General features: G+C 41.7%; 1 protein-coding gene across 1 annotated transcript in view; it reads left to right on the top strand.

Annotated features, from left to right (window-relative positions):
* col2a1b (collagen, type II, alpha 1b) overlaps positions 1 to 18,326 on the top strand; it is a 50,517-nt gene that overhangs the window by 8,507 nt on the left and 23,684 nt on the right. Inside the window, exons 7-24 of the mRNA XM_080026196.1 lie at positions 964 to 1,065; positions 2,142 to 2,219; positions 4,752 to 4,796; positions 5,954 to 6,007; positions 8,088 to 8,141; positions 8,976 to 9,029; positions 9,241 to 9,294; positions 9,659 to 9,712; positions 11,125 to 11,169; positions 11,353 to 11,406; positions 12,610 to 12,654; positions 12,803 to 12,856; positions 15,556 to 15,654; positions 15,985 to 16,029; positions 16,516 to 16,614; positions 16,768 to 16,821; positions 17,292 to 17,399; positions 17,708 to 17,761. Of these exons, the coding sequence (XP_079882322.1) occupies positions 964 to 1,065; positions 2,142 to 2,219; positions 4,752 to 4,796; positions 5,954 to 6,007; positions 8,088 to 8,141; positions 8,976 to 9,029; positions 9,241 to 9,294; positions 9,659 to 9,712; positions 11,125 to 11,169; positions 11,353 to 11,406; positions 12,610 to 12,654; positions 12,803 to 12,856; positions 15,556 to 15,654; positions 15,985 to 16,029; positions 16,516 to 16,614; positions 16,768 to 16,821; positions 17,292 to 17,399; positions 17,708 to 17,761 (1,152 nt within the window). The remainder of the gene's footprint in view (positions 1 to 963; positions 1,066 to 2,141; positions 2,220 to 4,751; positions 4,797 to 5,953; positions 6,008 to 8,087; positions 8,142 to 8,975; positions 9,030 to 9,240; positions 9,295 to 9,658; positions 9,713 to 11,124; positions 11,170 to 11,352; positions 11,407 to 12,609; positions 12,655 to 12,802; positions 12,857 to 15,555; positions 15,655 to 15,984; positions 16,030 to 16,515; positions 16,615 to 16,767; positions 16,822 to 17,291; positions 17,400 to 17,707; positions 17,762 to 18,326) is intronic.

Below are 18,326 nucleotides of genomic sequence, written 5' to 3'. Positions count from 1 at the left end.
CCTTTGCCCAGCTGTCCTGTTAATCCTAACACGTAGGGAAATGTAGGGTTAGACAGTGAGACCATAAAACACTCTTTCTGCCTTTTCTCAGGCTAGGATGAACCGATTTCTAAAAATGTCGCACATTTATACTACATGCAATCACAGAGTTCAATACACCTTCATATTAATGTTATCTTTGGTTCAGTTCAAAAAGACAAACTTCAGCAGGTGTAGTGGAGGTGCCTCATGCAGACCATCAGTGCAGTTTGGAGAAGGTTCAACCGAGCATTAAAGGCTTCTGTCAAAGGTTTCTGACTAATGTTGTCTAGTGGGGCTTCGTCTGCCAGCAACTGTGTAATGATTTATGCAAAGTAGGCTGCCTGCTACCGAGTTCAAATATTGGCACGCGAGACCTGAGATAAATCAGTGGTGACTTCTTGCAACAAATACTTTTTAACACTTTCCTGTATACAGTATGTGCTTAGAAAGTACAGTACACAGTGTTTTGTTAAAAGATAAGTCATCATATCTTGTTGCATTTCATGGTGAAGATGGTGGTTTGGTCTGAAATACATGTTAGCATAGCTGAGTAGTGCAACAAGGAAAAGTAAATGAATGGATAAGTTGATCAACAGAAAATAAATCCACAACTCCAGTTGATAAGTGATATGTGGGCAGGTTAAATTGAACTGGTTTCCAGCTTCTCAAATATGAATATTTGCTGTTTTTTTGTTGTTGTTTTCCTTGAACTGAACTGAATACCTTTTGTTTTTTGGAATGTTGGTCACCCTAAACCACACAATGAACTTTTAATTAAAAAACAAAAAATAATCTTACATTTTATGGATTTTATGGTTTGACACTCATTGGGAAGTCCTCCCTTTGACCTATATACCTTTGAGCCATATTCTTGTTCCTTCAATAGATATAGGTAATAGTATATTATATTAACTTTTAACATCATACTCATCTATTCTTCAGGGAACTCTCGGTCCCCGTGGCAGAGATGGTGAGCCCGGCACCCCCGGAAACCCCGGCCCCCCTGGACCTCCTGGACCTAACGGACCCCCTGGCCTCGGCGGGGTGAGTATCTGTCCCATGATAGGCATGCTTGTGGGGGGTGAGCATGGTGGTGGTGGTGGGGGTAGGTTAGCATTCACACTGCAGACACAGGAGCTGACAGGTTCTGATACCTGATATCAGTGGCCAAGAATGGGCTCACTCTGACTGGGCGGAATTTAAAAAAAGGCAAGAATCCCAGAGCACAAAAGATGTGGGAAATCGCTTGCGTTGGGAGGAGGACGAAAAGACAACGGTGAGGGAGAGAGAATGGATCAAATGCTTCTCATTCTTTGTGGGAGAAAAGGAGAGTGAATGAGGGGGTGGGGGGGGGGTAGTGGGAGAGACTTGGAGAAGGAGCTCTTTTTTGGGGGGCGTTGGGATGGGGGAAAACAAGGAGACTCTTTGTGAAGGCGAGAGAGATGAAGACTGTTCACATGCCCTCTGTCTCTCCTCTGTCTGCATCAGGACTCACACAATGAGTCTCTACTGCTGGCAATCTGTAAAGAGCTGATCCTCTTTCTCCAGCCAAAAATGACTCTGCACCCCTCCACACTCAATTAAAAACATGTTTGGCTAAAATGTTGATTAAAGGTGCTACGAGGAACTTTTAAGTGTTACTAAAACAGTCTCATTTTTCCTCTGATGATCATAAATTACATGTCACAGCAAACGAGACCATCAGTGCAAAGGATGCTATTTTTATATAGTTTTCGTAATGCCTTTGTCATGGGTACGCTCACCCAGGAACAACAGTTGGCGTTGTAAAAACACTACCGCTTTTGTCCAAAGGGGGTGCATGAATGAACAAAAACTGAAAGTTCCTTGGACCACCTTTAATTGACACGAAACCATAGCTAACGCTCACTTTAAAAGTTGATGCAGTTTGAAGTGTTTCCTCCATATTCATTATGTAGCTGTTACTCTTTTTACCTTTTAGTTCAACCCAACCAGATGCTCCACCCTGGTGTCGACGTGACATCTTGAACTTAAAAGCTGCATTTCACTGCATTATTAAAAACGCAAAAACAAAAGACAACCAATAACTTTTGTATATCTTAATGACAATTCTAATGCTCTCTTTCTGTTTGCCTTGGCAGAACTTTGCTGCTCAGATGGCCGGTGGTTTCGACGAGAAGTCTGGCGGCGCGCAGATGGGTGTGATGCAAGGACCAATGGTGAGCGAGCGATGATGAATCCTGCTGCTACCGACCATGTTTTTTTGTTTTTTTGGTTATTGATTTTTTACAGTCGGCTGCTTGTGAATTTTGCCCTGGATGCTACGGGCCTTGTAAAGGGTCAGGATGGGTCTTTCCACATGAAGGACCTATGGTAAAAGATCTGGCAGGCTGCTCTGAAAGATCTTCTGAACTGTCCTTGAACAAATCTCTAAGGCCCCCACCAGTTTGAGTGGTGTCTTTTTTGGGACTGATGCTGCATTTTTACCTTTTTTTTCTACTGGAGGGGGCACAAACAACAAGGAACAAGAGAAGCATCACATGGGTTATCCAAAATGAAAACTACAAAAATGGACGTATCAACATAATCGTTTTCACCAAGAACCCCTGTGTAGGATTTAAGATCATCAATCATGGCAAGAAACCAGGAAGAATATCGATTCAAATCTATTCCCTTTTTAGCATCACCTTTGTTTTCTTCCCCTCCTTTGTTTGGGAATGAAATTAGGGAATGAAAAAGTCAGCCTCCCTTCGCCTGTGATGGAAAATAAAAAACCCTTCCACGGAGTATAGAGGGGTCGTTTTCATGAATTGAGGAAACAGCCATTGATCGTCACATACTGTATATATTTCAAGCCCACGAAAACGCTCGGTTAGCTGGGATGGCAGCTTGCCTGAAGGATGGATCGAGGAGCACACTGCATGGGAGATATTTTGGTTTCGGAGAGCCACAGAGCAGCTTGGCAGTGACTCGGGCCCAGCAGAGGTTTGAGATGCCAGGAGAAAGAGGGAGGGGAGGGAGGGGAGAGGGGGGGGGGGTATTTGGACTCAGTTAGGTCCCCACAGCTAAAGCAGCAGTCTGTGCGGCTTCATCCCAACTGACTGTCCTTCCATGTGTGTGTGTGTGTGTGTGTGTTTGTGTGTTTGTGTGTGTGTGTGTGTGTGTGTGTGTGTGTGTGTGTGTGTGTGTGTGTGTGTGTGTGTGTGTGTGTGTGTGTGTGTGTGTCTGAGCGCTCACCACAATAAGAGCTCCTTTTCACAGCCAGACCACGTTTACTTTGGCCTTTTCCAGCCTGCAGTGAAAGAACAGTCTGAACTGATGTGTTTGGAGCCTATATCCCTTCATTCCCCTTCCTACTCAGAACCCCCCCTCTCTCCCCCAACTCATATCCCTACACCTATACCAATCTTTCAAACAAGGCTTTGACTGAAATCTAAAATGTATGCAAACACACACACAGGCACACACGTATATGCATGTCCCCAGTCAAACGCACATTCAAAAAGTCCAGAAGATATATAGAGCCCCATTGATAGGTGCCTACCCGCTGTGGTGAAGGGTCTTCCACACACCCACTGAAAGGTGACTTTCATTCCCCTTCTGAAGACCACTGTACACTCTGAAGAAGTGACGTTTTCTTTGGCTGGCGGCCCGGATTTTTTAAAGGCCCTTTACCGTGATGCTGAAATGTGTGTTTACAAAAGCAGGCCCACTGAAAGGAATATGTTTTTAGCCAAGAGGAAATCTGTCCCAAGTCATTTGAATCAGAGCGGGGTGTTTTTTCACTGAAGACTTTTTTGTGATACCTACTCGAAAACCAACTCTTTCAGACCCGTCTTTACCTCGCACAGCCAACTTTCTTTGCTTATGTGTGTTTTGCGTATGTGTGTGCTAGTTTTCTTGTGTGTGTGTGTGTGTGTGTGCGTGTGTGTGCGTGTGTGTGTGCGTGCGTGGGTGTGTGTGTGTATGTGTGTGCGTGCGTGCTTGCATGCGTGCGTGTATGTGTGGGACATAGAGAGAAAGAAGCAAGCAAAAGGGGATTTGGCTCATCACCTCCACAGAATGTGATTCTCTCTTGTTAGATCAGTGATGCGTGAAGTTGAAAGTAATAATTACTTTGGCGTGTGACTTCAACCAGAAGCCCTCGCAGAGCAGATTAAGGTTCAAGTCAGAGACAATCTAATTGACAGAAATCTCACCTGCTGTTTTCACGGCTGTGTTGATAACCGAAAATCCAACATTGACAAAAAAAAAATGGCTTCTCTTAAAACCCAAACAGTTCAGTTATGTTGTGTTTTCCCCCCACATGTCAAAGTGTACAGTCATGTCGAGTTCAAGCACTTATCTTAAGAGTACAGCACCCCCGCTGGTGACCTTTGAACTGTCAAAATACAGAGTGGCTGGGAGAGAGAGAGAGAGAGAGAGAGGTTGACAGTGAAAAAGAAGGATATAGAGTCAAAATGATGTGGAGGAATTTCCAAGCGATTTATGGATTTGACAAGTGCAGCCGTTGAGTTTATGTAGCTTTAGGGCAGAGCAAGTGATATGTCTTCTTTTTCTGTTTTTTTTTTTACAGCTTCTGACATAATTCAAGTGGACAAAAATGTGTCAGAACTGCAAAAATATGAAAACCTAATTGTGCGCTGTTGTTCTGTGTGTTTGTGTGTCGTTTAAAACTGTGTGTGCAATGATGAATGATTTGACTTCATGCCCTTAAGTCTGATCTTGTGCATTTTCTCTTGTTTTTCCAGGGCCCTATGGGTCCCAGAGGACCACCTGGCCCGTCCGGAGCACCTGTAAGTACCTGCCGTAACGTCCCAAACAACACCCAGGCCAGGTGCACATACAGCCCATGTCATGCGTTCACTCACAGACAGACAGGATACTTAGGGCTACAAAATCTCATAATTGTAATGTGTTTGATGGAGTGGAAGATGATACCACATTATCTCCTTCCCCCTTGATTTATTTTATAACAACAGAGGCTACAAAAAATACCAGTGACCTACATAGAAAACTCTTAACAGATAATGTAGCACACATGACAGAGGTAAATGTTTATACACACAGCCCTGTTTTTAACTGTGGGTGTCTGTGGCTGCTTTCCGGGGGAAGGTGTCATGGCAGCTGCGGGCTTCAGGGCTTTTGTCCTAGGTCACAACCTGGACTTACTGCAGAACACCTGTCAATCCACTTCTAAAACACACACACACACACACACACACACACCCACACACACACACACACACACACGCACACACACACACACACACACACACACACACACACACACACACACACACACAGACACACATACACTCTTTAAGTAAAGCTATTAAGTCGTAGGCAATGCCAGCTGACTTGCCTCAACTTGATGGTTTAATCACCCTGAGCCCTCATAGGAGACATGTTCTCCCTGTTGACACCTTTGACTATACTGTTAGATGGGACAAAGGCAGGGTTATCTTACTCAAAAGAGACCTGTAGCGTGCTGAAAATTCGTATTGTAGTTTATTCAGTACTTTTGCTGAAAGAGTATATAGAATTCATTGCAGTTCAAACAGAGTTAAACTGTAAATCAACTGGTAATGCAACAGATTTACTCCATATAGACAAGGGCTTTAACTGTCACCACTCCATTACGGTTTGTCATTACAAGTCCAAGCTGACACATTTAAATGACTGTCTTCGTCTAACATACAGTACAACACTAAAAGCTATTTAATGTATTATCATAAAAGATGAAGAAAAAAATGCAACAACAAAAGAAAAAAGAAAAGAAACCGACACCAATGATTTAGGTGATTTTTGCTTCAAATAATAACTGCATTGGTCATTTAACTTTCAAAATAGTTGACGTCCAGTTTTGTACACACCGACCCTTGGTCCCTGTGTGTGTTTGCATAAAAAGTCTTCCTCACATTAAAGCCTCTCTCTTCTTTCTACATCCCAGGGCCCACAAGGTTTCCAGGGCAACCCAGGAGAGGCAGGAGAGCCCGGACAATCTGTAAGTACCTGACACAGTCCCCCCAGTGCACGCCACACAGCTTATTATAAATACTTGCACTTTCTCTCTCTCTCTCTCTCTCTCTCTCTCTATCTCTGTCTGTCTCTCTCTCTCTCTCTCTCTCTCTCTCTCTCTCTCTCTCTCTCCCCCTGTAAAGGTGCAAACACACTGCACACCGCCGTGCGGCGAGTTTACATACAAAGTCAATGTATTTCCGCGCCGCGGAGTGCAGTGTGTTCGTACCTTAAAACTCACCCCATTTTTTTTATCTCCTTCTCCTCTTTTTCACCCAGATACTTTTCAATGTGTTTTTTAAAGAATGTCAACAACAGCGACACACACAAAACTACACTGGATAACAGCCATATTGTATTTATTCTTCACTTGTGGAAACTTCAGCAGCTGCTGCTACCTTAACATAATGACATTCCCATAACGTTTCCTTTACACTTTCTTACATTTCATTGGTGGCTACTACGTTCCTTTCAACAGCTACTTCCATTTCGACATTTTACAACCGTCTTCACTCAACGCTCACAAACTTCCCACGTTTCATTTTTTTCCCCTCCATGCTGGCCCAGCTTTACCCCCTCTATCTTACTCACCCCGACTTACCCCATGACAAAGCTTCCAGAACCCCCCCAAAGACACACACACACACACACACACACACACACACTCTCTCACAAACTCACTCACACACACACACACACACACACACACACACACACACACACCCTCCCCTGTCCTTCCCGTCCCCTCAGCAGGTAGAGAAAGGCAGGGTCTCCCCACCGCTGTGTTAATCTGATCCTGTGGAGTTCAGTTATGCAGCCTCCGAGGAGCTTTCTCCTTTAAAAGGGTTCCAGAACATCATTATGTGAGATTAGAATCAAGTTTCTGTTCGACAGTGGCATAAAGGGTCATCACTGTTGGCCAAGAAGTGTTTGTGATGGACCAGAAATAAGTTTGGCTTGTTGTGTGCTTGCTTGCCATCAGAGCTGGAAATTACCAACACCATGAGTTTAATAAACTATTTCGGATTATCATATAACATCCCTTTAAAATGCTGCAGGTCAATGTTGTATTCAGCATTAGCGATTAGCATTTCAAATGTTGTTTTTTAGTTGTAGTTCCACCTGCTAAGTCAAGGCAGAGAGAGATAGATGGATAATTTAGAATATCATGTATAATATAGAAAAATACTGACATAACATCAGCACACAGGAAGTGAAAAAGCTGAGAAATAAACTGTCCGCCTAGTATTTGTTCCATATTCTTTGGCCTAATCTTTCCCTGTAAATCCTGTTGGTTATGATCTCATTAAGCATTGGTCTTATGTGTAGGAATGTAGACCCTTGTATGTGTTTTATTCAACAGATTCTCACACTAACTAGACAGCAAAGTCACCCAATTTGTTTCACAATAGAAAGATAGCATCATTTTGAATAATGTGAGTCATAACGGTTATTGATTAATGTAGTTATAAACACACACTTAATTCATCTATCAATTAAAAAGTTAAAAACCATCGATCAAAGTCATGTTCTGAAGTCAATCTGTAATAGAGCATCTGTCTGTTTGTTGTCAGAGCTAGCTGTGAAGTGAAAGAGAGAAGGAGTTGTTGTCACCACATGTCAAGAGTTATGACCCAAAAGCTGCATTCCAAATCGCATACTCGTTCTTTTTTTTCTTCTATATAATACATCTGATCATAAAAATAATCTAGTTAGCATGCAGTAGGCATAAAATAGGGACATACTTTTACTTATTTATTTCATCATAACATTGCGCCTTGATCTTGACTCTTGCTGGATTGTAGGTCAGAAACTAGCATGCTGATTTCAACCCTAAAAATCTCAGACGGATGTAGTAGTAGTAGACATCCGGGTCTTTTTAAGCATACTAAATCTGACCACACGAATCGGTACATCCTAAATAATTTTTCTACCTTATATTACTCAATTGCATTGAGTATGGGGGATTGGAACACAGGGATAGTCTAACTGTGTGACGTTGCCCTCTGTTGGTCATGGATGGAAGCTTAATCTCACCTTTGCTGTTTTTCTCTTCTCTTTCATAGGGCCCAGGGGGTCCCCGTGGCCCACCCGGACCTTCTGGAAAACCTGGAGATGATGTAAGTGTGTCCGTCGCAACTTTATAAACCTGTAAAAACAAAACATTTAAATAAGGATATATATAGAGAGAATTTCAACAAACAGGAACTCTGACTGGTAGGCTGATTTGTAGTGAAGATGTGTAAATGTCCTCATGTGTGTCACATATTCTGGACATACTGTATTCTCTAAATTTTACCTAAAACCAGCAGAAAGAAATCTATGAAAATCATTCAAATCAATGCACTCCCAATTTATTTTTGTTTGTTATGTCTTAACTGCCATAGACAATACAGGATTTTAAAAATGTACAAATGTATGTAGCATTGTACCGTCTATACTGTCCAAAGTCCATGAACTATTCTGAGTTAGTCTAATACGGCAACAGTAATATGAAACATATATGCAGCATGTATGCAATGACTTCCACACATGTAAGGTTTTACAATATTCATTCATTTATATCACTCAATTTATTAAAAGTGTACTATGTCATTGTTTATGATGAGTACACCCAGCACTCAGGATGGTGCATGAATCATTTATAGCTTTCATTGGAGCGTCAGCAGGCGCTATGCATTATGGGTAACAGCTGAACATGAAATATGTGTCTCCTTTCATCAACCTATAATTCTACCACAAATTGACACAACTAGTACACTATATCTGTTCAAAGACATCAAAGTGCAGTTCTTACTTTCAGCCACACGATGGCAGCATTCGTGTTTTATCACAATGTGTCCACTAGGGAGTGCTCAGTGTCACATTAACTACATTAAATATATACACTGTACACCAATTTCTTTCTTACAGTTTTTTTTTCTTTTTATAACTTAACTATTATTGTGTTTCAGGGTGAAGCCGGCAAATCTGGCAAATCAGGCGAGCGTGGACCTTCTGGACCTCAGGTGAGATTCTCTAAATACTCACACTCACACCAAGACACAGACAGAAGCAGTTCTTTAGCTATAAATACATTGAAAGTATGTGAAGTGAACTTAAGTATAAAAGTTTCAATTATAATGATGCCTTCACTTCAGAATAACTTCTTCAATCTGAAATTTGACCATGTGTACTATTGTTAACCTCTGGCTCATCGTCTCTCCTCTTGCCCTTTAGGGATCTCGTGGATTCCCAGGAACTCCTGGCCTGCCCGGGATCAAGGGACACAGAGTGAGTGTGTTTACAGTCTAATTAACCTCATGATTTTTATTTATTTATATATAAAAAAAAAAATTCATTTTTTAATTCGCTTGTTTTTCTTGTCTGTTACATTAAATGCAATCAGTACATGAGATATATAAAGATTGCTGGCAATTTGTCTACCTGTATTTGTTCTTTGTTTTTATGATCTCTTAAATGCAATTTCTAATGTCTAAACTTAATGTATTGTATGCCCCTGTAAAGCACTTTGAATGGCCTTGTCCCTGAATTGTGCTATATAAATAAACTTGCCTAACTTTGACTTGCCTGTATTTAAAATTATCATTATTATCATTGTGCTAATGGTGTCCTGTCTGTTTGATCGTTCCTTCAGGGTTACTCCGGTCTTGATGGCGCAAAGGGAGAGACTGGATCTGTTGGCTCTAAGGTAGAGTTTGATCTACAGTGTGTGTGTTGATGACCTAAGTACAAGTATAAGACTGAATATAGACTCCAACTTTGTTGGTATTATGCCTCGTTTCCACCGAGTAGAGCGGGTCGGATCGGAGCGGCTCAGAGCGGGACAGCTCACTTTTAAGAATCTCGGTGTTGTTTCCACCGCCGACCCTACCCTTACTGGTAGGGCGGGGTTTAGGCTGGACTGCGATAGCCGCCGCCAGAAAGTGGGTCAAACTATCGGACTGTAGAACTGTGGTCAAGCCAGCGGTCTCTTGTTTTTGCTTGGTCAAACCAGCCGCTTCTTTATTTATTCCCCCCGTGTTGAGAGCACAGAGACGGCTCGGTGCAACTGATAGAGACAGTGAGCGAGCAGCGCTGGCAGCTACGTGACATCGTAGCAGTGGGACACAGTGTAGCCAACTGATTCATTTAATGACGAGGAAAAACACCACACAATAAACAGTGCCGCGCTCACATTTTCGCCAAAACTCTCTTCACTCTAGCCGAGGTGACTACAAACGGCGGAAATGATTCAAACCAGCCGCTTCTTTATTTATTCCCCCCGTGTTGTTGTGAGCGTGTATTTTACTACTATCTATGGCGTAAACACACAGAGACCGCTCGGCGCAACTCATAGACACAGTGAGCGAACAAACAGTGCTGGCTGCGGCAGCTACGTGACTATGGGACACAGTGTAACCAACTGATTAATTTATTGACGAGGAAAAACACCACACAATAAACAGAGCTGTGCTCACATTTTCGCCAAAACACAAGACTCTCTTCACTCTTGCCGAGATCTACACATGGCGGAAATGATTCTTTCGACCAATCAAATGACGGCAGTGTGTAGCTCCGCCTTCTCATGCATTTTCGGCCCGCTTTCAGGCGGCCAGTACCCCTACGGAGGAGTACTGAGATCGGGAGCGGCTCAGAGCGGTTAGGTGCGCTTAAACCGTACCCTACCCAACTTTTGGCAAATGAAAAGCCAAACTACCCGGACCGAACCGCTCCGATCCGACCCGCTCTACTCGGTGGAAACGAGGCATTAGATAGATAGATAGATAGATAGATAGATAGATAGATAGATAGATAGATAGATAGATAGATAGATAGATAGATAGATAGATAGATAGATAGATAGATAGATAGATAGATAGATAGATAGATAGATAGATAGATAGATAGATAGTAGGTCACAAAGTCAGTCAACAGACAGTACAATTGACAAACAACAAAATGGAACCAAAAGTCAATCAAATAAGTCAATAGAAAGTGAGCAGTATTGCACATCATTAAAATTGCATATGATTAAATTATTATTCAGATTCAGATGAACCCCAGTCTTCATTATGGTTGCTTTAAATGCTCAAACAGCTAAATATTTTTTCCTGTCTTTAGGGTGAGTCTGGTGCTGGTGGAGAGAACGGCGCTCCCGGACCCATGGTGAGTAACCCTGGACATCACAGACACACACACACACACACACACACACACACACACACACACACACACACACACACACACACACACACACACACACACAGTAGTTAGATGATAAGAATCCTCCAGTCTGGTATATGATGGTAAACTGACTGTGTTGTCTTCTCCTGTGCCTCCCCCACACAGGGACCCCGCGGGCTGCCCGGTGAGAGAGGACGTCCCGGAGCCAGTGGATCAGCTGTGAGTGTCAACTTTCAACTAACTAAACATCCATATAAAAAGAAAATGAATGCAGTAGTTGATTCTCTTTGTTTAGTGTCTAATATAGAGTGACTACAGGTATCGGTAGAATATATGTGCGTATGTCTGTCAGTGAGCCATATTTCTGTCAATCATACAAATCGGAATTGTAGTTTAACACTTCATTAATAACAGCGGACTTATTAAAATGTTGGGTTTTAATCTAGCTCGTGCCCACAAATACAGTTAAAGGTGGAGTGAGCAATTCTGGAGAAAATGTTGTCGAAATCCCTTTTTGTCAAAATCAGTGAATATCTCCTCACGATCCGCTACCTGTCTGTACTGTGTGTGTGTTAATACACAGCCTAGGCTCTAAAAAAAGGGCATGTTGCTAGCTACGGTGGGTTGGTCCAAGCCCTTTGCATAATCCTTTGTTTCCATACTTGTTTACAGAGCCTAGGCTGTGTACTAACACCAGCTACATACAGGCTGATTCAGGAGATATTCACAAAAAGTGATTTTGACGACAAGTCTTGCTGGATTTTTTGGGCAGGATCTGAGCTCTAGTGGTGGATAGATTTGAGGGTCAGAAGACTGTGGTGTGTGTTTAATGAGAGAAACCTAAAAGGCCAATCACGGGCGGTTTATTTTCAGTAGAGCTTCAGGTTTCACCCCCAACACAGATCAGACCCACAGTGAGGTTAAAACCGTAGGAAGATATTATGGGATAGGCAGAAATACCCTTATCATGGTTAATAAAGGCTGGTGCTGTGTCTGTGTGAGGCTCTGAATGGCTTCAGTAACAATTAGGGTTAGGGTTAGGGGGTTAGGGTGTTAGGGTGTTAGGGTTAGGGGTTACAGGGGATCATGTAATTTCTATGTTGAAAAGCACTTTCAGATGCATTTCTTATGTGCTATACAAATAAAGTGTATTATTATTTTTTTATTCTTATTATTATTATATTATAATCAGAATCAGAAACAGGTTCATTGCCAAGTAGGTTTTTACGTAGAAGGAATGTGCCTCTGTTGTGAGGTGCATGATTAATTTCAATATGTCAGCCATAATCTATTGGTCCTCTGTAGCATTTTTCTGATTGGAATAGTTTGTATAAAAGTAGTTCTGTCACTTTATTTATATCAAGAATTATAACCAATAGTGTTGATGGCATGTGCTGATGATACTGTATTTTTTCTTTTCAGGGAGCACGTGGTAATGATGGTTTGTCCGGCCCCGCTGGTCCCCCAGTAAGTTAACCTTTTTCTCCAATTCAATTCAATTCAATTCAGTTTAGTCTCATTCCACTGCAGTATGATAGTATTGTCTTGACCAGACTCCACCTGGGTGTGTCAGTGAATACCGGCCCAGCTGACAGACTGTCTTTCCCCCATATAGGGCCCCGTCGGTCCCTCTGGAGCTCCCGGCTTCCCTGGCTCTCCTGGCACAAAGGTAGTTCACAAGTTCCCTCCTCTTTCATCTTCCTCTTTGTTTTTGTTTATTTCGGTGAATGAGAGTGATTGACTTTGTATGCATCTGTCCGTTTTTAATTTTTTTTATCTGACAATATAGCCAGTGGAATTGAATATTACACCCGCTAACCTTGGTAGTAGTTTTCTCTTTAAAAAAAAGGGCGAAATAAACTTAAGTTATGTGTATAAAAGGTGTACGATTTTTGTGAAGTTGAAATAAGACTTACTTGATTCCAAATGCCCAAATGATTATGTAAGAAAATGGCTGCACACATCGCTATGGGAGGATTTTTGTGGGGACGAGTTGAAATGCTTTGGTGTAATGGGAGAAAGCTGCTCCGTATCCATCTGTGTGGAAAATTGTGGAGGAGGGGGATTGAAAAGTGTTATTCTCTCCCTCCCTCTCTTACTGTCTTTCCTTTTATTTTTCTCTCTCTCTCTCTCTCTGCTTTGCATCTGATTTATTCCCCCTGTATATGGCAGACAGGCTCTGCTTAGCGCTGCAGGGCCCTGTGCTGGCCGTTTGCTTTTCTTATTCGATCCCCTTGATAATCTGGCAAATGTTTTAGAAATCAGAAATGGAGTATCTTCTTACAAAAGCCAGGAGTTTTTTCTTGAAGGAATCAAAGCATACTCTAGGCCTTGAGATGCGAAAGTGTACGTGTGTGTGTGTGTGTGTGTGTGTGTGTGTGTGTGTGTGTGTGTGTGTGTGTGTGTGTGTGTGTGTGTGTGTGTGTATGTGTGTGCGTGTGTGTGTGTGTGTGTATGTGTTTATGTATAGTATCAACTTCCATCCATATACACTTAACGTTTGTCTGAAGGGGAGTCTGTGAATATGTGACTTTATACTATTCTAGGAAGTGTCCCACATTGAGGAATGTTAAAAATCTCATATTACGTTACTGTGCTGCTGTAGCTTCAGGAGCCTGCCAAAGAGAGCTCATGAAATGCAGACCCATTACAGTCCTTCCCCTCTCTGACCCTTATGAGTAAAAAAGACTTCGCAGTTAAAAAAGGACCCAAGAATAACACTATAAAAAGCTAGCTAGACAGAAACAACGCAATTATCTGAACCTCGACTAAATAAGCCATACAGTATGCTCCTGTAATAATAAGTAATAAGATCAAACTTTTTAACAGCTTCTAACCAAGTCCAAATGAGTCGTTTGCATTGTATCATTAAGCAACAGCCAAGGTAATATCCTTGAAGATGATCTCATGGAAAATCCTCCCCATAACTTTCATTTAAAACGAAAATTGGGACAGATTTTGTCCTTCTGTCTCCACTTATCATCCTAGTTTCAGAGCCAGGAAAAAAATACTGGCCTTGAAAGTGAGTGCGCATAGGGGAGAAGAAAAATTCACAACACACTACTTTGGTAAACACTTACAAACTGAATGATGTCATACTATTGAGTCTGCAAAGTCAACATCACTGCAGCAGCAAAGGAATTCCATTCACCAATTGCTGAAGAGCTGCATAGTGCATTCCACCAGTGTGGTAAAAATATCTGGCTAGTGTCCACAGTTCCTCTGGATGACGGGACGTGTTCTATTTTTAAACCAAACCAAGAGGTCTGCAAAACGTTATGCAACCGGCTCTGGATAGCACACATTGAAACACCAATCATTAGATAGTTTTTTTCATTTAAATACTACTTTTTTTTTATAAGCATTAAGCTCTAGTTTCAGGGGTTGGCCTATACCACAAAATGTGTCTCTGAGCTATGTGGTTTGTTTTTCTGTGTTAAGCCACCCAGACAATATGCAATTTATTCGTCCATTTCAGACAGATTTATTTAGTGTATAGTCTATTTATAGAGTTAATATTTGGTGTCTGGTGTCTATTCTCTGACCTGAGCTGCATACCACTTGAGATTGACCGGCTCAGACAGCTGATCAGTTCTCAGCCAACTCGGTTAAGAAGCAGACTCACGTAGCCTATGGGCCTACATGTTAAAATCATCAAGCACAACCCAGTCCCTTATTGAGAAATGCATCACATAACAAGACATAGACTTTTAAGGTTGGCAATGAATGAGTGCAGCAGCAGCATAAACAGAACAACACAATTATGAGTAAATGTTTTCACTGCTTGTATGAAAAATAAGACAGCAAACAAGATAAGTTCATTTGAGAGAGAATGCGTCTCTGAATATGAAGAGTGTGATGAATATTCAAGTGACTGATCAAATAATGTGTGACAAAAAGCCATGTTGTTTTTGATTAAGATTAATAAAGGGAAATCATTTGGTCATTAAACAGGCCTTGTGCAAGTTGTCAAATGCAGTATGCCAAAATTACCAAGATGCCACTAGTACATCCAATTGTATTTTGCAGTATGCAAACCTGCATACTTTAGCATGTAGTATAGTACTAAAAAGAAAAAAAAATGATTTGGAACACATGGACAGTGATGGTGACATGCCGCAAAACCAACATGTTTCCTTACTATGTAAAGGCATGGCAGTTTAACCATACACATAGTCTACCAAACAACAACCTGCAGTACAAATCACGATTCAGGGGGGCGCTAGTGGTGTAATGGTTAGAGCCCCACCTCCCTTTCTTATTTTTGTCATTCACGTGTGTTTATGAAGCTGATGTGTCTGGCTGATTTGGACTTAACTTCCCAAGATCGTTGCTTACATTTCAATGCCATGTCTCTTCTCTAACCAGGGAGAAGCTGGTCCTACCGGAGCCCGCGGACCTGAGGGTGCTCAGGGACCTCGTGGAGAGTCTGGCACTCCTGGATCATCTGGACCTTCAGGAGCTTCTGTAAGTGACGCTGTGTGTTGTACTTAAAGGTGCAGTGTGTAATATCTGAATATTGAGTTGCCTCTAGTGGGGAAAGTTCTAGAATGCAACGCTCCCTGGGCAACTTTTATTTTCAAGCGATTATACATTACTTATGAATATTAAATTCCATTTCTACCAAGTCTGTTCTGAAAAATGCCAATAAATTCTACTCACTGCACCTTTAAATGCACAGAGGGGAACTGAACTGTAGAAAGCCTATTAATGATATAATGTTTCCACATTGTACATTAGACCGATCCCTCCCAGTATAATAACAGTGATTATTGCTTTGTGTCTTCTCCTCTGCAGGGAAACCCTGGAACTGATGGTATCGGCGGATCCAAAGGATCAGCTGTAAGTTAAAAACCTTTATTTGTGGTTATTTCAAGCTGCCACCCACTCACTGTGTATCTTCCCTGTTTAACTATTGAACAGTAGAAGTGCAGGTGAATGTATTCTCTCACACTGAACTGATCTAGTCAGCATCAATTGCTTGTCTAATACAGTAGTTTGCTTAGTAAATACAGAAGTACAGCACTGTTTCATTGCAAATAACTGAAAACACCCTTTGAGTTTTGCTATTAATTATTAATTTTACAAGTTGTCCCAAAGTGGGCCAGAATCTTCTAATAAATTTATATTAAAATGTGAATTATAAACTATAAAAGTTTCTCTGACATGTTATCCGCTAACAGTTAGATCAGTGGTAACTCATTCTGACTGCAACCATTGAGATGTTTTGTGTCTCTCTCTCTGTCTGTCGTCTGTCTATCTATGTCTCTCTGTCTCTCTCTATGTCTCTCTCTGTCTCTCTCTCTGTCTCTCTCTCTCTCTCCATAGGGTGCCCCTGGTATCGCTGGTGCTCCTGGTTTCCCTGGCCCTCGTGGACCTCCCGGGCCTCAGGGCGCTACTGGACCTCTCGGGCCCAAAGGAACATCTGTACGTCCACACCCAACCACACAATCATTTATTATTTAGAGACAGCTGTGTTGCTTGAAAAACATTAATGTCAAAGTTTATCTCTCTCTCTCTTCCTCTCTCTCTCTCTCCCTCTCTCTCTCTCTCTCTCTCTCTCTCTCTCTCTCTCTCTAGGGAGACCCCGGTCTCGCAGGGTTCAAGGGTGATGCTGGACCCAAAGGAGAACTTGTGAGTTTCGATTTATTTATTTGATCGGTGCCTGTACTCCCTGTTTGTTCAGCTAAATACGACCATTGAACTCTAATACTAAGTGTGGATAATAATCACTTCTGAGATGAAGTCCAACGTGTGCTGTCGTAACAAAGCTAAATGTATATCTATGCTACCTCTAGCTAGCTTTTACGATGAACTTTGAAATATTTCTGAAACAGTCTAATTTTCCCTCTGATGATCGGAAATGGCAAGTAACAGCTAACAAGACCATCAGTGCAAAGAATGCTATTTTGATATAGTTTACTTAATGCCTTTGTCATGGCTCACCCAGGAACTACAGTTGGCGTAGTAAAAGAAAACTAGCACTTTTGTCCAAAGGGGGGGGGGGGCAATAATTCACAAAAACTGAAAGTTCCTCGAAGCACCTTTAAGTCTTTCCTTCTTCTTGTATTAACGTGTGGTGTTGTGGATGTGTGTTTCTCCAGGGCCCCGCTGGTCTGCAGGGAGCCCTGGGCCCGACAGGAGAAGAGGGAAAGAGAGGACCCAGAGGTGAGCCTGGTGCTGCCGGACCACTCGGACCTCCCGGAGAGAGAGTGAGTGTCTTCAGATGGCTTGAAAACAACTTATTTCATCGCTTAAGTAAATGTTATTATGCTTGGAAACACGATGTTGTATAGCACCACAATGATATCAGAATTAAATTTTTTTTTTTACTGTTTTTATTTGAATGTTATTGGTCTTCTGAAATATACACACATAATGGTTCAATTTGATCAAGTTTTGTTCCTCAAAATGCGTATACGAAAGTGTTTGTTGCTGTCCACATTTTGAGATAATGTTGGCAAAAGTTTCTACATTTTTATCATCATACCCTTAACCCTGTTTTGTGTTCTCCGTGCAGGGATCCCCCGGTAACCGCGGTTTCCCTGGTCAAGATGGTCTGGCTGGTCCCAAGGTGAGTTATCATCATTAACATAGGAACAGAAAAATCTGCCCTGAAAGATTCAATAAACATGGATGCTTTTTAAAGGATACAGAACTGGCAAAAGAGAAAAAAATATATAAGGTAGACGTATGCAGCTGAAAGTCATTGTTTTTTAATCTGTGAAACTGAAAATGTATTTATCCCATTTGCCGCATATTATATTTGGAAATTGCTGTTTGTCAATACTGGCTGCTGCTGTGAGAAAATAACATTTCTGAATCACCTAATCACAACGTTGACACACACTATAGAACTAATGCTTCTTACAGATTAAATCATCATGAATTGTTGCAGTTCAATTTGACTCAGTAGCCTTTAAAATTTAAATCAATCCAGAGAAAATGACAAATCTCTTATTATAGACGCTAGTGTGTCACCAGAATTTTATCTGTAGGCTACTGCAGCAATCTTTGGAGGGCAGAGAGTCATATAAGAGACCATATGAATGGCCATATTCCCAATATGTTAGGATTAGGAATAGTTGGGTGAACTGAATAGAGGAAAAAGCTGGTGTGACAACAAGTTGACGAAACGT

This window comes from Ammodytes marinus (genome assembly GCF_949987685.1).
Source record: "Ammodytes marinus genome assembly, chromosome: 4".
In the NCBI taxonomy this organism is placed as follows: Eukaryota; Metazoa; Chordata; class Actinopteri; order Uranoscopiformes; family Ammodytidae; genus Ammodytes; species Ammodytes marinus.
Note: the sequence above shows the minus strand (reverse complement) of the source record. Positions and strands in the feature narration are given on the sequence as shown.